This window comes from Bubalus bubalis, chromosome 8 (genome assembly GCF_019923935.1).
Source record: "Bubalus bubalis isolate 160015118507 breed Murrah chromosome 8, NDDB_SH_1, whole genome shotgun sequence".
NCBI lineage: Eukaryota > Metazoa > Chordata > Mammalia > Artiodactyla > Bovidae > Bubalus > Bubalus bubalis.
The window spans coordinates 46,332,803-46,356,295 of record NC_059164.1 but is presented as its reverse complement, the minus strand read 5'-3'; the positions used below and the strand labels follow the sequence as shown (position 1 = coordinate 46,356,295).

The 23,493-nt window shown below is 44.8% G+C and overlaps 2 protein-coding genes and 1 non-coding gene across 12 annotated transcripts in view; 2 read left to right on the top strand and 1 right to left on the bottom strand.

The window, feature by feature from the left end:
* The window catches only part of ATXN7L1 (ataxin 7 like 1), a 388,443-nt gene that overhangs the window by 293,743 nt on the left and 71,207 nt on the right, over positions 1-23,493 (top strand). The gene's annotated exons all lie outside the window — the stretch shown is intronic.
* TRNAG-UCC lies at positions 3,977-4,049 on the bottom strand. The gene has a single exon. It is a non-coding gene; the product is annotated as a tRNA-Gly (tRNA).
* On the top strand, positions 21,612-22,150 carry LOC102400822 (40S ribosomal protein S13-like). The gene has a single exon (XM_006070126.4). The coding sequence runs from the start codon at positions 21,650-21,652 to the stop codon at positions 22,103-22,105; it is 456 nt and encodes a 151-aa protein (XP_006070188.1). The 5' UTR covers positions 21,612-21,649; the 3' UTR covers positions 22,106-22,150.

Genomic DNA, 23,493 nt, shown 5'->3' with positions numbered 1-23,493 from the left:
ATGGTGCCTCCCCTCTTTGTTCTTCCTTCTCAAGGTTAGTTTGGCTATTCAGCTTCTTTTATGGTTTTATACAAATTTTAGAACTGTTTGTTCTGTTTCTGTAATGCCATTGTATTTTGATATGGATTGCATTGAATCTGTAGATTGCTTTTCATTTTCAGTCACTCAGTTGTGTCTGACTCTTTGCAACCCCATGGACTTAGCCTGCCAGGCTCCTCTGTCAACGGAATTTTCCAGGCAAGATAGATTGTTTTGGGTGGTATGGACATTTTTATTTTTTATTTATTTATTTGGCTGTGCTGGGTCTTAAGTTGCAGCACACAAGATCTTCTGTCTTTGTTGCAGCTTTCAGGATCTTGGTTGTGGCATGTGATCTCTTAGTTGCAGCATGTGGGATCTAGTTCCCTGTCCAGGGATCAAACCCTGGCACCCTACATTGGGAGCATGAAGTCCTAGCCACTGGACCACCAAAGAAGTCCTGGTATGGACATTTTCTTTATAATTTTATTTATGTTATTTATTTTTGGCTGTGCCGAGTCTTTGTTGCTTCATGGGCTTTTCTCTAGTTGCGGCAAGCTGAGGCTACTCTCAAGTTGTAGTGGCTTCTCTTGTGGAGCATGAACTCTGGGGCACATAGGCTTCAGTACTTGCAGCACATGGGCTCAGTATGGACATTTTAACAATATGAATTCTTCCAGTCCATGAACATGGAATATCTATTCATTTGCATTTTCTTCAGTTTCTTTCACTTAAGTCTTGTTATTTTCAATATTTAAGTCTTTCTCTTTCTTGGTTAATTTATCCCTAGATTTTTTTATTCATTTAGATGCAATTTGTCAATGGAATTGTTTTTATTAATTTCTCTTTCTGATAGAGTATTATTAGTGTATAGAAACACAACAGGTTTTTGTGCATTGATCCTGCAACTTGACTAAATTTATTAGTTCCAAGAGTTTTTGTGTCCACATGGCCACTGAAGTACTCTGTTGGCAGCCGATAGAATAGCTCAGTGGTGGAATGGACACGTGAAGCCTATTAGTTCTGACCTCATGGCCCAGCTAAACAGTTCAGCATAATGGAGCTGCAGCTTGAAGGTGGAGCTAGAATCTACAAAACAGGCCAAACAGAAAGAGTCTTGACCTCCTCACTCTGCAGTGTTCACAGGGAGGAGGCTACAGTGCTGGGGGCCATCCCAGTTTGTGCCAACCTGAAACACATGGGCTTCGCCACAAAGCAAAACATGTAGGCTTGCACTTACAAGGTCCAGGACTTGGGTGGGCAGCACAGTCCTAGGTTCTCTGTGGCCTCTTTCCCTCTGACTGGTGTTTTCCTTCAAAAGATCCATTGAATCTTCCATTAAAAAAAATCATAAAATTGTGGGATTTTGGAGCTGCAAAAGAACTGAGGTTTGATTTTGTTCAGTTTCTCACCCCATTTTATTTATAATAATGCTATCTGCCACTTGTTGAATAATAATACCAAATATTTATTGAATATGTACTGTGTGCCAGGAAATTTTCTAAGTGCACTGTGTATGTTAACATATTTGGCAATCACAGCAGAGCTTTGCAGAAGGACTCTCATTATTCCCAGCATGTTGATGAGGAAACTGAGGCACAGGGAGTAAAGGAACTTGCAGTAAGACAACTGGCAAGTGGCAGGATCAGGATTCACACCTAGGTTTGGTGTAACCCCGAGCCCTCTTAGCCCCCTGTTTCACAGAAACCCCAACACAAAATTATATACCCCACTTCATGCAGCCAAAGAACAAGAGTATCAAGACTTGGGGCCACAATGCTGGAAACAGGAAGTAGTTCTGTATCTTCTTATATAGACTCAACCCCAAACATGCGTGCATGTGCAGGCATATGCATGCACTGTCTTGCTCTCTCAGTCTTCCACCTCTGCCTTCCTAGTGTTTGAGGATAGTCCAGTGTCTGTGGCTGGATTAAAATGCATTTTGAAGTCACTACGAAGTGACTTCATTTGTATGATGAATGTTACCCAGGGCATGTGTGGGTATCTCCTCTCTCGCCAGGGCCAACCGACTGCCCAGCAGCCAGAGAAAGAGTGGGGCAGAAAGGCTACTACTTTCTGAAGCCACATCCTGGCCCTGCCATTCAGCAGCCAGAGGCTTAGGTTGTTGTGGTCATTGCTGTCCATGCTATTGGGTGGGTAAAGGGTCTCCTTGCTGAGGATTTCTGCAGGGTCAGAACCTGGGCAGAGAAGCCATGTGTATGAAGGAAAAGTTTCCATAGCCCAAGGTCCCAAGGGAATGAAAAGACCACAGGGAGGAAGTGAAACAAGTGGCTTTGCCCAAGCGGAGGGAAGCAGGACTGCCCGTGGCGGCCTCACCAGAGTTGGCTTTGGCTCTGTCAGACAGGTAGACAGCGCCCTGGGACTCCCCAGTGGATGCCCGAAAGACACTGGCTCCTCTGAGGCAAAGAGAAGGTGCCTGGATGCTAACTCAGAAAAAGGCTGTGTTGGCTCTACCCATTCAAGTCTGCACTCTTGTATGTATTAATGAATTAACCACTTGCACTGTGGATAACTACCCAGAGAAGGAACTGTGGTCCAAGGGCTGTACCAAGATCAAGATATCAGGCTTCCTGAGTGATTTCAGGCTATTTAAAGAAGTGGATTCCAGGTTTCAGATTCCAGCCCATACCTCCAGGTTTCTTATGGCTTAAGAATTCAATTCTTAATTCAACTACATTTCAGCTTTGGTAGTTATAGGGCCAGAGGACATTTAAGAGGTTATCCAGTCACCCTGGCTTTTGGGAGACTCCAGAATTTGGGACACAGTTGAAGAGGGGCTCCTTTCCTAGTCTCCCCAGCAGCCCGGTCTTTGAGCATATTCTTGGCCAGACCTTTTATGATGGCTCTCTCTGTTCACTACTGCTTGCTGAAAAGCAGAAATCTACTTCAAAAGGACTGTGCACTCCTTATGTAATTGGCTTTTCTGTCACTTGTGGGGTTTTAGTTTGTCCTTTGTCTGTGAAGCTGCCAAATCCTAACTCTTCCTGTCTCCACCAAAAGTTCCAGGTATACCCCCGATTTAAATACATATCAGATTTGCCCAAAATGTAGTCTAATCATTCCTAGACTTAGTCCCCCCTTTCTTAGAAGGTCTGGACCCCTGACCAGTATCCACTGTACCTGCTCCTGCTCCAGGATGAGCAGAAGCCCAGGGCCACCTCTCTGGTGTGTCTGTTTTGGCCATAAGCATCTTGGCTGTAGACATCTTTGCCACAGGCATTTTCATTGCAAACATTTTCACTGCATAACTCATTGGCTGTGATAGCAATATTAAATAACAGAAACTAAAAGAGAAACATTAAAAAAACAGTGAAACAAAAAATGAGAATTAACAAACAAAAACAAATTAAAGTCTTTATTGTGAAATGCAAAATATTTGAATACTTTTTTTTTCTTTCTTTATCTTTGGCTGCACTGGGTCTTCATTGCCACGCAGGCTTTTCTCTAGTTGCGGCAAGTGGGGAGCTACTCTCTAGTGTGGTGCATGGATTTCTCATTGTGGTGGCTTCTCTTGTTGTGGAGCACAGGCTCTAGGCACTCAGGCTTCAATAGGTGAAGAGGTAGGCTCAGAAGTTGCACCTTGCGAGCTCCAGAGCATGGGCTCACCATGTGTGGTGCATGAGCTTAGTTGGTCTAAGGCATGTGGAGACCTCACGGATCAGGGATGGAATCCATGTTCTCTGCATTGGCAGGCAGATTCTTATCCACCGTACCACCAGGGAAATCCCTGAATACATTTTAAATGTGAGTAGATTCATGGCAATATTGCACAAGTAACTGATTTTATTTTGTGGGTTGTACATAAGCACTTGTCTTCCAAGTCTTTCATTCACTTTATTTTAATATTTATTTATTTAGTTGCGCCAGGCCATAGTTGCAGCTCTCTGGATCTTTATTTGCGGCATACAAATTCTTAGTTGCAGCATGTGGAATTTAGTTCCCTGACCAGGGATCAAACCCGGGCCCCCTGCAGTGGAAGTGCAGAGTCTTAGCCATTGGACCACCAGGGAAGGCCCTTAATAGTATTTTGTACTTTGTTGTTGTTGTTGATTATTCTCCTCACTCAGCATCACATTTCTTCTTTTTCACTATAATTTCTTCCTTCATTGAGCGAGGTGTCAGTTTCCAAATACTAGGATGCACATTGGTGCCTGAGGTCTGTGTTGCCTTGTGAAAACCTCCCACCATTGTGTATTCTTGGTGTATTGTCATTCGTCCCTTGACAGATGTTCCAGAGTTATATGGGAAATGTGGCTTCAACTCTGTGCCTTCAAATCACTGGAGGATTTGCAAACTGATATGTTATCATTTTCTAGTAGTCTGCAGTCAGGTTTGCCCTCTGTTATTTCACACTTTCCCATAAGTTTTATCACCATATTTTCTATTGAGTCAATATACATAGTGCTTCTCATTCACCATTTTAAGACCACATGTCTACTGTTCACTGTATGGACCATTATGAGAGCTAAGATTTATGCAATATAAGAATAGGAATCCTGCATCAGTGGAGAAGTGAAACCAAACTGTCAGACTAAACTGTCAGCCAATTATTTTATCTTCTAAGGCAAGATTGCCTTACGGCCAATTAGTTCTGCGGTGAAAATGCAGCAATGATGCTTACAGAGAATATTCCTAGCTCCCTTCTCTAGGGTTCAGTTATTGCCATGGGGTGCTTTTGAATCCTAACCTAGGGAACCAAGAGACGAGGTGGTGCCTGAGTTTAGAAAACTAGAACAACCCAAAGCCCCGGCTAGCAATTTTGTATGTGGAAGCTCTTTAACCTATAAGGCCTTCACAGTTGCCTGGATTAATGACTGTAAAAACTACCCATGTCCTTGGAGGGAGCCTCACAAGTCTTCAGAGGTGGGGGAGGGTCTACCCCATGGGTGCTCACAGACTGAATGTGGGAGAAGGGTGTTCCCCAGAGCAAAATCAAGGTCTGTTAGTGGAAGAAGAAATGGGATGGGGTGGGGGAATGAATTCCGAAAAGGCCAAAATGCCAAACATTCTCCCTAGCTCGCTTCAGTCATGTCCGACTCTGTGTGACCCCATAGACGGCAGCCCACCAGGCTCCCCTGTCCCTGGGATTCTCCAGGCAAGAACACTGGAGTGGGTTGCCATTTCCTTCTCCAATGCATTAAAGTGAAAAGTGAAAGTGAAGTCGCTCAGTTGTCTCCGACTCTTAGCGACCCCATGGACTGCAGCCTACCAGGCTCCTCCGTCTATGGAATTTTCCAGGCAAGAGTACTGGAGTGGGGTGCCACTGAGCTAGCCACTCCTTTTTGTCTTTCCTTAGCTTCCCTTTCACTAATCTGTCCTTCAACTACTGATTACCAAAGAAAAGAAGAATCTCTCTGTCATAGTGGGGAGTGCTCATGGCCTGGCGACTGTTATAGCTTGCTGTGTTAAAGTCTCGCTCATTCTGAAAGCTAGAGGTAATAGGGAAACGCTGTAGGCAACCTCATACCTGGCCTCCATTCATCATCTGTCTGTGATGTCTTTCATACCTGGAGCTGGTGCTTCTTCGCTCAATCTGGAGACTCTCCCGCAAGATAAACCCTTTCTCCCCATTCGCATTCCTGTGCTACAGCCTTCCTTCTGCTCTGGACTTCCTGTTCTATTTTTGAACAGTCAGAGCCTGGACACATGCCCTGGCAGACTCAGAGCCCATGTGAATGGTAAGCATCCAACCTGAATACCTGCCCTGCACTGAGTGCCCTGGGTTTGCCCCAAGTGCAAGGTGGTTGCTCGCCTCCCATCAGTTGTCACCCTCCACCCTCCCAACCTGGCTGGCCACATTTTCTCCTCCTGCTGTCAGCTGTTGAGATGCAAACTGTGTGTGAAGAGGTGTTTCCTTGCCTGGGAGATTCCAGAGTTTACAGGTCTATGCTCTGCCTCTCTGGGGTGCCCTCAGCAACCACACCAAAAGGTGACTGAGGCCCTGCCTCTTTGGAACAGTGAGTCGAGCACACAGTGTTGTAACTTCCTTAAATCTTCTTCAGTCCTGTCCGCCCAGAGGGTGGAGGTGGATTCCAATTTCTATGGGTTTTTCTGATCACTTAGCACATGCCAGGTGGCACACAGGAACCCAGAATTCGGGCCACAGACTTTCTGTCTCTAATCCAAACAAGAACGTCTGCAAAATGTACTGCACTTCCCATGGATGCTCGAGCTGGACCCATGTGGGTAGGTGCCCACATGAATGTTCTTCCCTGTGAGTGGTGTCCTGCTACAGATTTCCTGGGAGAGCATGGGGGCTACCTAGCTTAGGGACAGGACTCATTCTAAGAGGTCATCTTGTCATTGTATCTATGTTTGGTGCTTTGTTGTTGCTGCTGTTGTTTTAAAAGGGGTGCTATGCTTAGTTGCTCAGTCGTGTCCAACTCTTTGCGACCCCATGGAGTGTAGCCCGCCAGGCTCCTCTGTCCGTGGGGATTCTCCAGGCAAGAATACTGGAGTAGATTGCCATGCCCTCCTCTAGGGGATCTTCCCAACCCAGGGATTGAACCCAGGTCTCCTACATTGTAGGCCGATTCTTTACCATCTGAGCCACCAGGAAAGCCTAAGAATACTGGAGTGGGTAGCCTATCCCTTCTTCAGGGGAACTTCCTGACCCAGGAATCAAACCAGGGTCTCCTGCATCTCAGGCAGATTCTTTACCAGCTGAGTTACCTGGGAAGGGGAGAAGTTTCAAAATGAGAGTTGTGGGATCAGCTTGGGTAATAAAGAATTTTTTATCAGATTTAAACTTTACCTCCCCCCATATCCTTTCCTTCACCGTGAAAAGATTTTTAATGCATGATGACATTAACCATTTCATGGTTTTAAATCTTACAAAGAAAAAATTATCATTTTCAACTCCTAATTTTCAGTTACTTATATTCTTTTCATGTTCTATTATAAAAAATCTTAGAGATTAATGACAAAAGACATATACTAAAGAATGGGTATGAATATGCAGTTCATAAAAACAAATTCAGGTGACCAAGCATGAAAAATGTTCACCCTCACTGATAAATATTAAACCAATGTTTTTCACTTATAAAAATGGCAAAAGTTGATAAATTAATAGTACCCAGTGTTAGTGATAAAGAAAGGAAACAGACTCTATGGAGCTGGTGGATATGTAAGTAGGGGCTCCCTTTCCGCCAGGCATTTGACTGCATGTATCAAGGGCCTGCAATTAAAATTTCTTCTAGGAATTTATATGAAAACATATATATATATGGAAATGTGTGTAAGCACTTACTTAAAGGACGTTCACTACAGAATTATCTATAATACCAAAAAATTGGAACCAGTAGGAACACCAAACAGTAAAGGCTGTTAGACTATGAAGCAGACCTCTAAAAATATTTTTTAATATTTCATGACAAAGAAATTTCATGATAGGAAAAAAAGAGCATTTAACAGGGAAGCCCAATAGATTTTATGGAAAAACCCAAATGATGTTTTTGGCCAACGCAATATACAGTGCTCAGTATAGTCATGTTTTTTAAAAATATGCATGTACATGTATCTTTAAACAAAAAATGTAATTATGGGTAATTTTTATTTTCTTCTGTATTCATACCTGAATTTTCTGATTTTGGAGTTTTAAGAGTTTGGATTTTTTCTAGACCAAAATCTAAATGGATCAGAAAAGAGTTGAGCTCCCATGCAGAGCAGAGTAACTACCTTCATAAAGATCCCCAAACCCTGAAAGGAATAAGGAAAAAATGAGGTCTGCTCAAGTTTTCATTTTGCCACCTGGACCCTTTCATTGAGAATATGAAGGCTAACTACTTACATGTCACAGTGGGATTTTAATTTATGTAATGGAGCAAGTATTATTATTATTTCTTTATCTTTAAAATAAAAAGCCTTTAAATTCTGCTTGTATTCCCTTCTCCTAATTGAAAAGTGTACTTGGTGATGGTTTAGGGATGGCATCATTGTTCCCTGAGGCTCCCTTCTTCCTCTCCCACATCCTTTCTTTTTTTCCTCCTTCCTCCTTTTTGGGGAAAGGAGAGATCCCTTTTCCTTACCTGTGCCTTAAGCCTGCTGGTGTCTGGTTGGGATGCCCCAGCCCTAGCAGAGATATGAGGGGTACAGGGCTGGAGATGGCTGGTTTGGCCCAGAAAGGACTGGGGTCACCGTTGCAGTATTTGGTCTGTGCTTGGAGCTGGGTTTTTTTTGCCACCATTAATTCTGCTCCACCTCTGGGATATGGATTTGTGTATGTTTTTTGATAGACATGCCAGTGGCGACAGTTCCTTCTGGCATGCCAGGTTAGTCAGCTAATAGAGATGAAAACAGGGCCAGTGCTTAAATGTGAATTTCTGCCATTCTCAAGGGAGCGCTTCCTTCCCCACCACCCTTGAGATTAGAACCCTCAACAGTATTGGGAACCTGGGCTCCACGTGAGTGTTAATGTAATGCCTTTAGGCATTGTTTAGATAGCTCACCTCTCTAGTTATCCAAAACCATAGCACCCAGGATTAAGATCAAGATTAAGGATTCAGTTATCCTTAATCTTTCTGAAAACTAGTCTCAGTTTAGTCACCAAAGGGACTCAGGATTCATATTTTTGTAAAGTGAAAGTTGCTCAGTGGTGTCTGACTCTTTGCGGCCACATGGACTATACAGTCCATGGAATTCTCTAAGCCAGGATTCTGGAGTGGATAGCCTTTCCCTTCTCCAGGGGATCTTCCCAACCCAGGGATTGAACCTAGGTCTCCTACATTGCAGGCGGATTCTTTCCCAGCTGAGCCACAAAGGAAGCCCAAGAATACTGGAGTGGGTAGCCTATCCCTTCTCCAGGGGATCTTCCTGACCCAGGAATCGAACTGTGGTCTCCAGCATTGCAGGCAGATTCTTTTACCAACTGAGCTATCAGGGAAGCCCCAAAAGTGAAAGTGAAGGTCGCTCAGTCGTGTCTGACTCTTTGTGACCCCATGGACTATACAGTCCATGGAATTCTCCAGGCCAGAATACTGGAGTGGGTAGCCTTTCCCTTCTGCAGGGGATCTTCCCAACCGAGGGATCGAACCCAGGTCTCCTGCATTGCAGGTGGATTCTTTATCATCTTAGCCACAAAAGGAAGCCCAAGAATACTGGAGTGGGTAGCCTATCCCTTCTCCAGTGCATCTTCCTGACCCAGGAATAAAACCAGGGTCTCCTGCATTGCAGGCAGCTTCTTTACCAGCTGAGCTACCAGGGGAGCCATACTACTGTAAAGCATGATGCAAAAGGACATACATTTTAGAAGATTGGGAAGCTCTGAGGAACCACTGGGGCTGCCCATCGCAGAGCATTTCCTGGGTTTAGATATGGGGCGGTGTACTTTATCTAGTTATCTCACCCAGGTGACCACATGAACTCTAGAAGGTAGATATTACATTCCATTCTCCACGTGAGGAATAAAGGAGGCTTAGAGAAATTGTTATTTGTCCAAAGTGTCCAAACTGACACCTGCTGCTGGAGCCAGGTTTTGAACCCATGCCTATTCCTTCTGGCATGCCAGGCTGGCTCATGGAGCATTGGGCTAAGCCGAGAAATCTATAGTTAGAGTTTCACTTGTGGTATTACTATCAGCCTGGGCTGGGAAATAAGTGTCCATCAGGTTTGCTTCTGACACAGGCTTCTCAGACTTCGGCATGCAGCAGATTGGCCCGGAGAGCTCGTAAAGTGCAGATCTGGGGTCTGTGAGATGGTTTGCTGTCAGTGGTGCTGATGCTCAGGGCACACCCCCGAGGCCTCCACCTGGAATAATGCCGCCCTCAGTATGGAGGCAGGCAAAGGCTCCTGGGTGCAGAATTTGGATTTAAGTTCTGATCCTGCCAATTAGAAGGTGACTTGGGCAAGCTGCTTACTCCCTCTGGACTTGCTTACTCATCTTGAAAATAAGGATTTAAATGGCAGCTACTTCTTAGAGTTGTGAGGATTAGATGAGATAAGCCATGTGAAGTACTTACAATCAATAGTTCTTAATCAGGATTTGCTTTTATTAGTAGCACACGGAGCCACAAAGTCCTGGGATGAAGAGAAGTGCTGCGGCCTTTGAGTCAAAAGGTGTGAGAGCCTATCTAGGTCTCTTCTGTAAGCCCCAAGTCTCCCTGGGGGAGGGGAGGTCTGCAGAGCCCTCATTTGCCTCTGGGTGGAAGCATTAATGTGTACCTGGATAGTTTCTTGCTATGGGGACCAGTAAGTCACTCAGATCCCAGGGCTTACCCTAGAAGGCCTCTGGGACCTCCTGACAAGTGTCCTGAGGAGGCACATGTGACCTCCAGGGCGACATCAGACAGCATAGATAGCATGCAGTTAGCATGTGCTGTTGGCCCTCTGGAGTCCTACCCTTCCGCCCTTGAGCCTGGAGTCGCCCTTATGGCCACTGTGCCTGCTGCAGTTTAAGGGCCTCGGTTTCTGCTTCCTTTTCATTGTAGCTGTTTATTAAATTTCTGTCTGGGATGCTCCATGATCTCATATCATTTGGAAAGGAAGACAGAAGCACTGGCTCTTGTCCTCAGGGTCTCCTCTGTAGTGGCTTCAGCCGCTTCGCCCATTTCATTCCTATAGCACCTTGGGCTCTGGAGCAGTCAGGCATGTGTACAGTGCAGTCATCCTCCTCAGAGTCCGGCTGCAGCACCCTGTTCTGTGACAGGAACACAGTCATTTAGAGCCTTCCTGCACCAAGTGTGGTTCCTGGGTCATCAGCATCACCAGGCCCCATCCCTGGCTGTTTGAAGATGTACATTTTATTATGATTCAGATATGGTAAGGCCAACAGATCAGGAGATAATTGCCACTGAAAAGGCACTTTATTATTCACAGTCCCCAAGAGCCATGGCATGCTGTGTCACACAGGGCCACCTGGGGAAGCACCTGGGTCAGTCAGGAGGCAGAGGTTGTGGGGAAAATATGAGCAAGGGCCTTTATTTTAGTGTCCATGGAAAGGAACAGGTGAAGCAGAGTAAGGAAGATTAGGATTGGCTAGATCGAATAATTGAAGCAGGCTCTGGGGTGCAGGGGCAGCCTCCAGTTGTCTGGTATCTGACCCTGGGGTGATTAGGGCAGGGGAATAGTGGCCTGGAGGGTAGGAGTTGGTTGTGAGAGGAGAGAGGAGGGAGCTTTGGATTTGTCAGTTTGCGTACTAAAAGTGCACTTGCAGGTGAGGCCTTTCCTATCTCTAGAAATTGACCAGCCAGCATCAGCAAGCCCTTAAGATGTCAGAGCATCAGAAATATAGAAAAATAAAAAAGGCATGACTAAGGCACTGACCTACGGAATCAGAATCTGTATTTTAACAAGACCTCCTATGGCTTGAGAAGCACTCACATAAAACACTCTGACATTTTGAACTCAGTTCCCTAAGAGCAGCAGATGTCCTAAACCATTCTTTGTACAAGTAGGGATGATGACTTTGGGTTTGTGAGACTAGGTACCTTAAAACAAGGCTGATGTCTTGAATGGACGGCTATGAGAAGAATCTCCGAAAACATTAGCAGTGCCTGCTAAGTGTGGGTTTATGCTTAATAATATTCTTTCGATTGTCAATAATGGTTTTTGTAGCAGCCACAGATGCTGTCCGAACAGATATGGTATTACCTTCCATAACAGGACTTATTTAAAAGGAGGGAACTTACTACCCAATCAGTGGATGGAGATAAAAACCAATATTTTTATCCCATTTTTACACTGGGAAAACCAGTCCTAAAATTTTCCAGTGAAAGCCTGGCTTTCCACACCCTCAGATGAGTAGTACCTCGGTTCCTTTTCATGGGGCATTAGTCTCTTTGGAGTGACCAGTTATCGCTTCAGGTGACCAGTTGTTGTCATCGTCATTGTTCATTTGCTCAGTCGTGTCCAACTCTGTGCAATCCCACGGACTGCAACATACCAGGCTTCCCTGTCCTTCACTGTATCCCAGGGTTTGTTCAGAATTATGTCCATTGAGTCAATGATGCCATCCAACCATCTCATCCTCTGTTGCTCCCTTCTCCTCCTGCCCTCAATCTTTCCTAGCATCAGGGTCTTTTCCAGTGAGTTGACTCTTCACATCAGATAGCCAAAGTTTTGGGGCTTCAGTTTCAGCATCAGTCCTTCCAATGAATATTCAGGGTTGATTTCCTTTAGGATGGACTGGTTTGATCTCCTTACAGTCCAAGGGACTCTCAAGAGTTTTCTCCAACACCACAATTCGAAAACATCAGTTCTTTGGCTCTCAGACTTCTTTATGGTCCAGCTCTCACATCTGTACATGACTACTGGAAAAAGCATAGCAGGTGACCAGTACAACTGACATTTGACACATCACACACAGAAACTCTTCTGGAAGGAGCCCTGATTGGCCTACTCCACTTGGAGAAGAGCCAGTGAGTGTATCAGGAAAGAATAGAGCCAGATGTGGATGCTGCTTAGAGTCGCAGTGCTTGGGCATAAAGGGACCTTTGAAATCGTTGAGTCAGATCCCTCATTTTAAAGATGAGGTCTCTGAGGCCAAGATGGTAGCAGGAGGCTCTGACTCCTCAGTGCAGGGACAGGGCAGGACCCAGGCTCCAGGGTCTAGGCCAGCATTCCTAGCACACACCATGGAGTTTTCCCCTCCTCCCTGCACCCCTTTTACAGCGTGCCCCTGGCTTCTAGATCACAGCCCAGACAGACACTTCATGCCCAGTCTGGTGGTGCTGACAATGCAGCCGGTATTTTATTTCTCCAATTTATTTAATTATACCCAGCCTTGTTGCAAAAGGATTTAGGGCTGCTTGTAAAGTTGCAAACAACAGAGCGAGATAGAGTAAATTTAAAACAAGTGAGAAAGATAAGACAGGAATAAGTAGCTTCTCGACAGCGTTGCCTGTTGCCACCCTGCTAGGGCTGTTGACCGTACAGCGATTAAATGGTGCTGAGTCTTGTGTCCCTGGCTCCCCTGCCTGACACCCTGGCAGAGCTTTCTCCCTGGCTGGCTGTAGAACTTTTCCCCTTTTGTGATCCAGATGCCCTTGAAGGTCACTCTGAGGGACTGGGAAGTTCTCCACAGTGGGTCCCATTTGCAGAGTGTGACACAGTGGTGATGGTCACAGTGACAGGGCGGCTGTTGTTGCCAGTGCTCTGTTAAGACTAGGCAAGGGAGGAGAGCTAGTTGGTACGTGAGATCTTCCACCCTTTAGGGCTGTCCAGAATCAGTGGCCTTCTTGGTCCCTTTGTTTCGCACACCCCTGCAAGCTGAGAGGAGGACAGTGAGTGCAGCTGGGGTTCAGAGCTGTTGCCCAGGCTTTCCCCACTCCCTGCTCGTCCTTTGTCCCTTTTGCACTCTTTTGACCTCTGTTCAAGCTCCCATCTGTCGGTTCTGTGAGGCCAACTCCCTCACCACCCTGACTTCTTCATTCAGGGCCCCCAGGCATCCTCCTCGCTCTCAGGACTTCCGCTTTCTCCTGCAGACAAACTGTGGTCTGAGTATCCCCTGTTCTCAGGTGCTCTGACTCCCTGGTCCTTGTCCCCACCATACTTGGTTTGGGTGGCCTCTTCAGTCCCTTCCAAGACTCTCCTCCTGCAAAGTGAATGAAAGCTAAGAACACAGGGAATCCTAGTACTCACAGTTCCTCTCAGCCCTAGGAATGCTTGGAACTGTGTCGTTATCATTGCTTGGATCAGAGGCGCTAAATCCTCTGCAGTGCATAGGACGATTCCACCCAGGGAGGACTTGTCCCGCCAAAAATGCCAGGTGCATCCCTGATGATAAACACTGATAAGAATTCAGAGAAGCCTAAATATTTGCAGTTGTACAGTAGCATCAGAAGAGCCACACTGAAGATTTCTTGGTTTGTGCCCAAGAGTTTAGTGGGAGGAAATTACTAACTTATTTTTATCTACACAGTGCGGTCAGAAGGCATTACATTCTGAAGGGTCAGGCTATGCTGGGAATTGTTTATTTCATTAGGCTGAAGTCCTACGGTTGGCTCAACCTGTGCTGGCCTGCATCTGGGACCTGCTAACTTCTTGGCTTAGATGGGCACTCGGAGCCAGCGAGAGCCCCGTGAGCTGCGAGTGCAGCCTGTCACGTGGGTGCTGTCAGATCACCCCAAACCCCCGACAGGAGGCCAGTGGCTGGCCCAGCATCAGAGAGTGGGATCTGGCTGCAGTCGGAAAATCTTTTCAGAGGTTTTATTCTGTAACAGGCAAAGGAGTCGAGCACTCAGAGTTAAATGGTCTATTGCTTCTCATAAACCCACCATCATTCCCTTAGGCTTCAAAAATGATTTTTGAGCCCACTGGCTAAGAGAGGTAATTAAAGTTAGCTAGCCTTCAGACCTCTGGAAACTGGTGGCCCGCTGATCCCTGTGTTTTCTCGTGCTTCACCGTGGGTTGGCTAATTATTTCCTGATTTATCCATTCATTATCTAACACACTTTGAGTGCCTGCTGCAGGCCAGTACTAAGGCAAGGTCCTGACTTCTTGGCTTTTTCTGGCACAGTGGAAGAGGGAGGCGGGTCCATCAGTGGTTCGAGAGCCAGGTGCCAGGTGCTCAGGTGTGGGCAGTGTGCTGGGAGCATGGAGGAGGGACTCCTGTGAGACCTGGCAGGGATACAGGGTGACTGGGCATTCCAGGGTATCCCAATTGTGGCCATGTTTGAACTGGGTCTTGAAAAAAACACCCACAGAGTTAGCCAAGGGGAAGAACAGAAGGGTGGACAAGCATTCCAGAGAGAGAACGCTGTGCACCAACTCCCAGAGACAGGAAACAAAGACTGTCAGTGGTCCAGTGGCTGGGGGGCAGGGTGCCACAGCGGGAAGGATAAGCCTAGCACCGGGGGCCCTGGAGACCAGGGGAGCTGAGGTAGATTCTCCTGTAGCTCAAAGACAGGAGAGGCCATTAGACATCCCCTCAGTGCCACGTGTCAATCAAAATAATTAAAAGCAGAAGAACCGGAAAGCTGGTTCATATATCCCAACATCCATTCAGCTTTTTCCCCAAGAAGAAACTTTTGATAAAATAAGGTGAAGTGCCAGAAAGATGTGTGTTCAATAGGATGACACAAAGTAAGTAAAATAAAAGTAGGTTAAAAAAGAAAAAGAAAAGGGAGAGAAAAGTAAAGGGAAAAAAAAAAAAACAAAACACCTGCAGAATTGAGTGATGGCCAGCTCTGGGTAGCATTGACTACTTGGAGTCAGACAGACCTGAGTTCAGGTCTGTCTTTACTAACTCGAGTTTTGACCTCTCTGGTCTTTGATTTCCTCATCTGAACACTGAGATAATAATACCAATCTCATCACATTTTCTGTGAGGATTAATGTGATCCCAGTGGTTTTTACCACTAGTTTATTTATTGCTTTTTAAAGTATTAACCCAGGGCAAACAGTAGATTATGGTTTTTGAGGATTAGTTGTCATTCGTGGAATAAAGAACGGTCACAGCTTAGAGCTAGTAAAATAGATTCTAGAAATGACAGAATCTCTATTCATTTATTTATTCATTGGATAAATATCCATCACACACTTTTTTATATTTTGGCTGCATTGCATCTTCATTGTAGCACACAGATGTCTCTAGTTGTGGCATGCAAGCTTCTCTAATTGCAGCAGGTGAGATCTTAGTTCCCCAACCAGAGATTGAACCCCGGGTTCCCTGCATTGGGAGTGCAGAGTCTTATCCCCTAGACTACCGAGAAAGTCCCCCATCACACATTTTCTATGAGCAGGCACTGTGTGAGGCTGAGGACTGGATAGTGAACAAGACACACCTGGTCTTTGCTTTCAGGAAGCTCCTTATCTGGTGAAGAGGACCAGGTATTCAGGGATCCTATGCTGAAACTTATGTTAGCCTCCACTGGCAGCTTGTTTGGACTGACCTGAGCCAGTCTGGCCATGCAACAGTTACCCCTGTAGAAGGTTGAGGTGGTGAAGCTTAGCTTCTACTCCCACAACCTCACCACCGGGTGGTAATGAATGCAAGTGTTAGACTGAAGTCTGCTGCAGAGACAGACAGTTATCAAACAAATGTTTATCAAGTAGGGAGAAAGCAGTTTGACCAACCTGTTTGGTGAACTTGATGAAGTCCCAGCCCTCTCTCTGTTGGTCTGTTCCAGCCGTACCTCAGAGAAAAGGTTCGCTCAAGGCAGCTGCAGAAGTCGTCCAGAGACAGGACTGTTTCCCTGTGTCAGCTTCACGCTGTCATCAGCCTTCCTGCTCTGACAGCTGCACTCGGAACCTCCAGGGCCCTGTTTACGCAAGGGGGGGATGTCACTGAACGTTTTTTGCCAGGCTGCATACCCTGAACACCAATAGGAACCCATTTCTAGCATTTGTTATACTAAATCACAAGTTTCACCAACACTAGCCCATTTTTTTTTATGTGCAGAATGTTTATCCGGATGCATGTTGATGTATGGCAAAACCAATACAATATTGTAAAATAAAATAAAATAAAACCAATTTTTATTAAAATTTTATTTAAAATAAAATAAAATAAAACCAGTCAAAAAAAAAAAAAAAAGAATGTTTATCCAGATAGCCAAAGGACTTGAAGTAGGCAGTGTGGGACTGTGACCTCAGGTTAACACCAGTTGATGAATCCAGACTTTGTATTCTTCTTACCCTGTGAGCTGATCACCCCTAGAGGTAGCAGCCAAGACCAACTGGTTCATACACAATAAAACACCAGCTACATACTCTTGTTTTCTCTTGCATTTGTTTACGTACTCAAGTGCTTTAAAGTAAATTAGACATGTAACCATGTTCCATTTCTCTCTCCTATTCAAAAGGTATCATGGGGGGAGTAGAATAGAAGAGTGCTCAGTTCAGTTCAGTCGCTCAGTCGTGTCCGACTCTTTGCGACCCCATGAATCACAGCACGCCAGACCTCCCTGTCACCATCACCAACTCCCGGAGTTCACCCAGACTCACGTCCATTGAGTCGGTGATGCCATCCAGCCATCTCACCCTCTGTGGTCCCCTTCTCCTCCTGCCCCCAATCCATCCCAGCATCAGAGTCTTTTCCAATGAGTCAACTCTTCGCATGAGGCAGCCAAAGTACTGGAGTTTCAGCTTCAGCATCAGTCCTTTCAATGAATACCCAGGACTGATTTCCTTTAGAATGGACTGGTTGGATCTCCTTGCAGTCCAAGGGACTCTCAAGAGTCTTCTCCAACACCACAGTTCAAAAGCATCAATTCTTCGGCGCTCAGATTTCTTCACAGTCCAGCTCTCACATCCATACATGACCACTGGAAAAACCATAACCTTGACTAGATGGACCTTTGTTGGCAAAGTAATGTCTCTGCTTTTGAATATGCTATCTAGGTTTGTCATAACTTTCCTTCCAAGGAGTAAGCGTCTTTTAATTTCATGGCTGCAATCATCATCTGCAGTGATTTTGGAGCCCCCCAAAATAAAAGTTTCCACTGTTTCCCCATCTATTTGCCATGAAGTGATGGGACCGGATGCCATGATCTTCATTTTATGAATGTTGAGCTTTAAGCCAACTTTTTCACTCTCCACTTTGACTTTCATCAAGAGGCTTTTTATTTCCTCTTCACTTTCTGCCATAAGGGTGGTGTCATCTGCATATCTGAGTTTATTGATATTTCTCCCAGCAATCTTGATTCCAGATTGTGCTTCCTCCAGCCCAGCGTTTCTCTTGATGTACTCTGCATATAAGTTAAATAAGCAGGGTGACAATATGCAACCTTGACGTACTCCTTTTCCTATTTGGAACCAGTCTGTTGTTCCATGTCCAGTTCTAACTGTTGCTTCCTGACCTGCATACAGATTTCTCAAGAGGCAGGTCAGGTGGTCTGGTATTCCCATCTCTTTCAGAATTTTCCACAGTTCGTTGTGATCCACACAGTCAAAGGCTTTGGCATAGTCAATAAAGTAGAAATTGATCTTTTTCTGGAACTCTCCTGCTTTTTTGATGATCCAGTGGGTGTTGGCAATTTGATCTCTGGTTCCTCTGCCTTTTCTAAACCCAGCTTGAACATCTGGAAGTTCATGGTTCACGTATTGCTGAAGTCTGGCTTGGAGAATTTTGAGCATTACTTTACTAGCATGTGAGATGAGTGCAATTGTGCGGTAGTTTGAGCATTCTTTGACATTGCTTTCTTTAGGATTGGAATGAAAATGGACCTTTTCCAGTCCTGTGGCCACTGCTGAGTTTTCCAAATTTGCTGACATATTGAGTGCAGCACTTTCACAGCATCATCTTTTAGGATTTGAAACAGCTTGACTGGAATTCCATCATCTCCACTAGCTTTGTTCGTAGATGCCCTGAAGCCTGTGTTTAAATGTACCTCTTTTCACTTTCAAAGTTGTCCGGTTAGGATAATAGGTATATGGTTACTTTGCTTCTGGAAAGAATGCACAGGCACAGAAAATGGAGAATAAACCCAAGAGAATGGTTTGACTCCCTCTCTAGTAGTGTTGTTATTATTGTTCAGTCACTACATCGTGTCTACTCTACGATCCTGTGGACTGCAGCACACCAGGCTTCCCTGTCTTTCACCATCTCCTGGAGTTTGCTCAAACTCATATCCATTGAGTCTGTGGTGCCATCCAATCATCTCATTCTCTGTCGTCCCCTTCTCCTCTTGCCTTCAATCTTTCCCAGCATCAGGGTCTTTTCCAGTGAGTTGGCTCTTTGCATCTGGTGGCCAAAGTATTGGAGCTTCAGCTTCAGCATCAGTCCTTCCAATGAATGTTCAGGGTTGATTTCCTTTAGGATTGACTGGTTTGACCTCCTTGCAGTCCAAGGGACTCTCAAGAGTCTTCTCCAGCATCACAGTTCGAAAGCCCCCCCTTGATACATCTTCCTCATTTGTCAACTTCAGAATAGTACCTTTGCTTGCCCTTCCTCCTAGTCATTTTGAGGGGCGATATTTCTTGGATGTGAATACACTTTGTAGAGAGAACACAAATTAGGGATTGTTCCTGTCCTTAAACCCAACATCGGTTTATGCATTGAATGGACTCTGTCTTGGAAGAAAATTAGCTTCAGAATCTAGATGGTGTCAGCTCTTTCCTTGTCTTCCTGGAGAATGGATAGACCTGGTAGCCTGCATCTGCCAGGGAGGTAACTAGTTTCAGGATTTACATTTCCCCTTAATTCCATCAGAGAAGAGAACATGACCCTTAAAAGTAAAACCATAAGCCCTTCCTTTGCCTTCATATGCATTAATGTGAAAATTCTCCAATAAAGATTCACTTACGCTATTATATATGAATAGAACTCTTTTAAAAGTTTGAAAAGACATCATAACTCATGAGAATTGATTGTGCCTCAGCTTGAGTGTGCCACCCTATGGGTGGATACATGGATATAGTGAGTGTTCCCGGGGGAGCAGTCACTTACAAAATGAGAATGGGGTGAGTGCCACAAGCAGAAGTACTTTTTTGCATAATAATGTAGAATTTTATTTTTTCAAAGTGAAAATGCTTTTTTCTTATTATAAAACTGATACATTTTAAAAACCACCAACATTTTAGGAAATAAAAATAAATACTTCCATGTAAAACTTGCCATCTTTTCCCCATGTGTATGTGTTTATATATGTGTTGTACATGTGTACCTCTTTGCATATATTTTATATTTTAAAAAATAAAAGTGGAATCCTATTGTAGGCATTGTCTTGAAATCTTTTTTTTCTGTCTGCAATTATTGTGGACATATTTCAGTAAGTATAGATCTACATCATCATTTTTATAGCTTCCCAGAAATTCCTGCTGGACTTCCGTTTATGGGGTCGCACAGAGTCGGACACAACTGAAGTGACTTAGCAGCAGCAGCAGCAGCAGAAATTCCACTGAATAGATGTGCCAATAGTTTATGTGACCAGTGCCTGATTGCTTGTTATCTAGGTTTCTTTAGGGACACAGTATCTACCCACTCTGCTATAGTTATTTAAAATCAATTTAAGATATCTTCACACACATACACATGCACATCACTTCAAAATTTCACTAGGAGACAATTCATAAGCCTGTTAGATTAGCATCTTTGATTTAGGTGGGAAGAGTCCTGAGAGTTGAAGTGTAGTCCAGGAGGAGCTGTAAATAAATTACAGGGCAAAGGGCATATCAGAGTGGAGATCAAGATACTGCACTGTTGTTACAAACTGCCTGAAGTAGAGTCAGTTACTCTAGGGAATACTTCTCATACACTGGAGCCCAGAGCTGGTCATTCCCGAAGCTATATTACTGCTGGGAGCCTCTGTCATTTAATAGCCCTTCCAGCTTGAAGCCCAGTGATCAGAATATTCCTTTCCAAGGAGAAACACTCATGTTCACATGTGGGTGAACAAATCCAGTAACACCTCAGTGTCATGAGCCTTGCCACTGGGCAAGACTTCTGGGAGCCCCACCAGGAACTCTAGCATATAAGAATACCTCACCCCATGAGTCATCCATGGGGCACCCCTCAAGCTTTCATGGAGCAACACTTTACACTCCGTTTATACAAGCAAGCTGGATGGTCTGACTTCCAGGTTTGGCAAATTAGAACTCTGTGAGTAGGACTGTGGAGGCAGGCCCTGACTGAGTAAAAGTGACACCAGATGCAGGAGGAAAGTAAAAGCCAGGGACTTCCCTGGTGGTCCAGTGGATTAAGAATCCACCTGCCAGTGCGGGGGACTCGGGTTCCATCTGTAGTCGAGGAACTAAGATTCCCACATGTCGTGGCAACAAGAGAAACCCACATGCCACCACTAGAGAAGCCCCCTAACACCACAACTAGAGAAAAGCCCTTGCACCACAATGAAGACCCAGTGCAGCCAAAAAGAAAGTAAAAGGCTGCAAGTGGGGACGCTGAAGCCCTTTTTGTGTAGGACAGAAGGCCTGTGTACTTTCTCTGTTTGTATGCCACAGGTGCCTCTTGTGATGGTGGGGGTGATCACTTTAGCCATCCCTGACCAACATTTGAAACCATGGCATAGAAGAGAAGAGAAAATATTCAAGTGGTTTTTACTTAGTAAAGATAAATCTTACAACCTTTGAAGTTTTTGTGCATACCAGGTTGTTGCCATGTAAAATTCATTTCTTGAGATGGATCAGGGTCAAAAAGCCTGAAAGGTATGGTAGGCCCTGATATCACCATTTTGTAGCAAAGTATAGAAATGAATGCCCTTAACAGTGACCTTGAGTTATAAAAAAAAAAAAGATCAAATAATGTTCAAAGTATATACCATTTAAGAGAACAGAGTACAAGAGAATGAAGACCTTTGGAAAGATTCCTATTACAAAGTAGCTACAATTTTTTGAAGATTTAGTATTTTTAATCTTAAGTGGAAAGCCTTTCTACCTTCTCTCTAACTTGAACCATAATATAACTTTAAAAAATACCAAATTTGACTTGGTGGGGGGTGGGGAAGAAACCTAAAAAAACAATAATGAAACATTGTACTTTAAAAAAAATTAATTAATGGAAACAAAATTAATTGAACACCAAATTTCATACATACTTAACAAAAAGATATTCACCTTCAGGTATATCTCATAAGGTATTCATCTATCTGTGGTTCACATTAAGTGGAACTTCATTCATTTAAAACCTGTATTAAAAGGCATAGCAAGACTTCCATACTCTGGCTGGACATTGGCTTCCAAAGATAAGCGATCCTTTTGCTACCACACCGCCGCCATCATGGGTCGCATGCACGCTCCCGGGAAGGGCCTGTCCCAGTCGGCTCTGCCCTACCGCCGCAGCGTCCCCACCTGGCTGAAGCTCACTTCTGACGACGTGAAGGAGCAGATCTACAAACTGGCCAAGAAGGGCCTGACTCCCTCACAGATCGGTGTGATCCTGAGAGACTCTCATGGTGTTGCACAAGTACGTTTTGTGACAGGCAACAAAATCTTGAGAATTCTTAAGTCCAAAGGACTTGCTCCTGATCTCCCTGAGGATCTCTATCATTTAATTAAGAAAGCTGTTGCTGTTCGGAAGCATCTTGAGAGGAACAGAAAGGATAAAGATGCTAAATTCCGTCTGATTCTGATTGAGAGCTGTATTCGCCGGTTGGCTCGATACTACAAGACCAAACGAGTCCTACCCCCTAATTGGAAATACGAGTCATCCACAGCCTCTGCCCTGGTTGCATAAATTTGTGTATTGTACTAAAGCAATAAAATCATTGTTTAACAGAAAGAAAAAAAAAAAAACAAAGATAAGCGAGACTCTGAACAAGTCCTCAAGGAACGTGAAGTCTAGTAGTCCAGACTGCAGTCAACCCACATTGGCTGACCTTCAGTATAAAGTCGTTTTTCAAATTATGGTGTAGTGTCAGCCAAGGCTGGTTGAAACTGACTATCTTCTGAAGAATCTAGGGTCTGTGGTCCCGTATGTGCAAACCTGTCTCTGCAGCTCTGGTCATGAATTCACATTACCAAGGGTTATGCCAAAAGCCAGGTCCAGGTACGACCAGGCAGGCTGGCCCAGTCCCTGTAAACCCAGGTAACAGAGCAAAAGGGAAGAGTGTCCAGCTGAGCCTCAGGTCCTGACCTGGAAGTCTGCAGGGCAGCATCAGGGAGTAAAGTCAGGCCTGCATCCAACAGCAGCCACAAGTTACTGCCGTGTAACTTTGCTTCTCTGTTTCTCCTGAGAGCTCAGGCCTCTGTCTTTTCTTGACCCGCTCTCCACATATGCAGCTTCACAGGTGGTGCTAGTAGTCAAGAACTTGCCTGCCAGTGCAGGAGATATAAGGGATGTGCATTAGATCCCTGGGTCAGGAAGATGCCCTGGAGAAGGGCATGGGAACCCACTCCAGTATTCTTGCCTGGAGAATCCCCATGGACAGAGAAACCTGGTAGGCTATACAGTCCACAGGGTCACAAAGAGTTGGACACGACTAAAGCAACTTAGCAACCTAGCCACATATGCAGGCCATATTTTTAAGACCTTACTTGGTCCTGCGCAGGTTCCTTCTGTGTGTATGTACTCTGATGCAGTGCCCTCAGTGGAGGGGTCTGAAAGCCCACAGCGTGGGCAGCAGACCTCAGCTTTGTCTCCTTCACCGCTGTCCTGCTCCAAACTGGATGTACTGTCCTTACCAGCCCTCCCCAAATCACCATATCTGCAAGCAGAGCACTGTTTGTCTGGTCTATGATAGAACTGCCTTTGTTAAGCACACCAGTAACAGCCACAACAAACTAATGCTAATAATTCTGCATCCCTCTATTAGCCTACTTTTGCTAATTTTACTGATTTAGTGGCCATGCCCCTCAGATTTTCAGGAGTTCTACTTTTTAATAGCCTATCCTGTCTTCCCAATGCTTGTCAAACCCTGTGTCCTACTTTTTGGTTTAAAACAAAAAAAATGGTCTCTGTGCTCAGAGGAGTCACAAGGTTCATGGAAATATTCTCCTCACTTTGTGTCATGTAAGCCAGTGAATTTTCCTGCTGAGACTGTTCTGATTTACCCAGGCCCCATGTAATTTTCAGGCAGCATGGATGCAAATGTCCTGTGGTTACCAAAACAACCTCAAATAAAC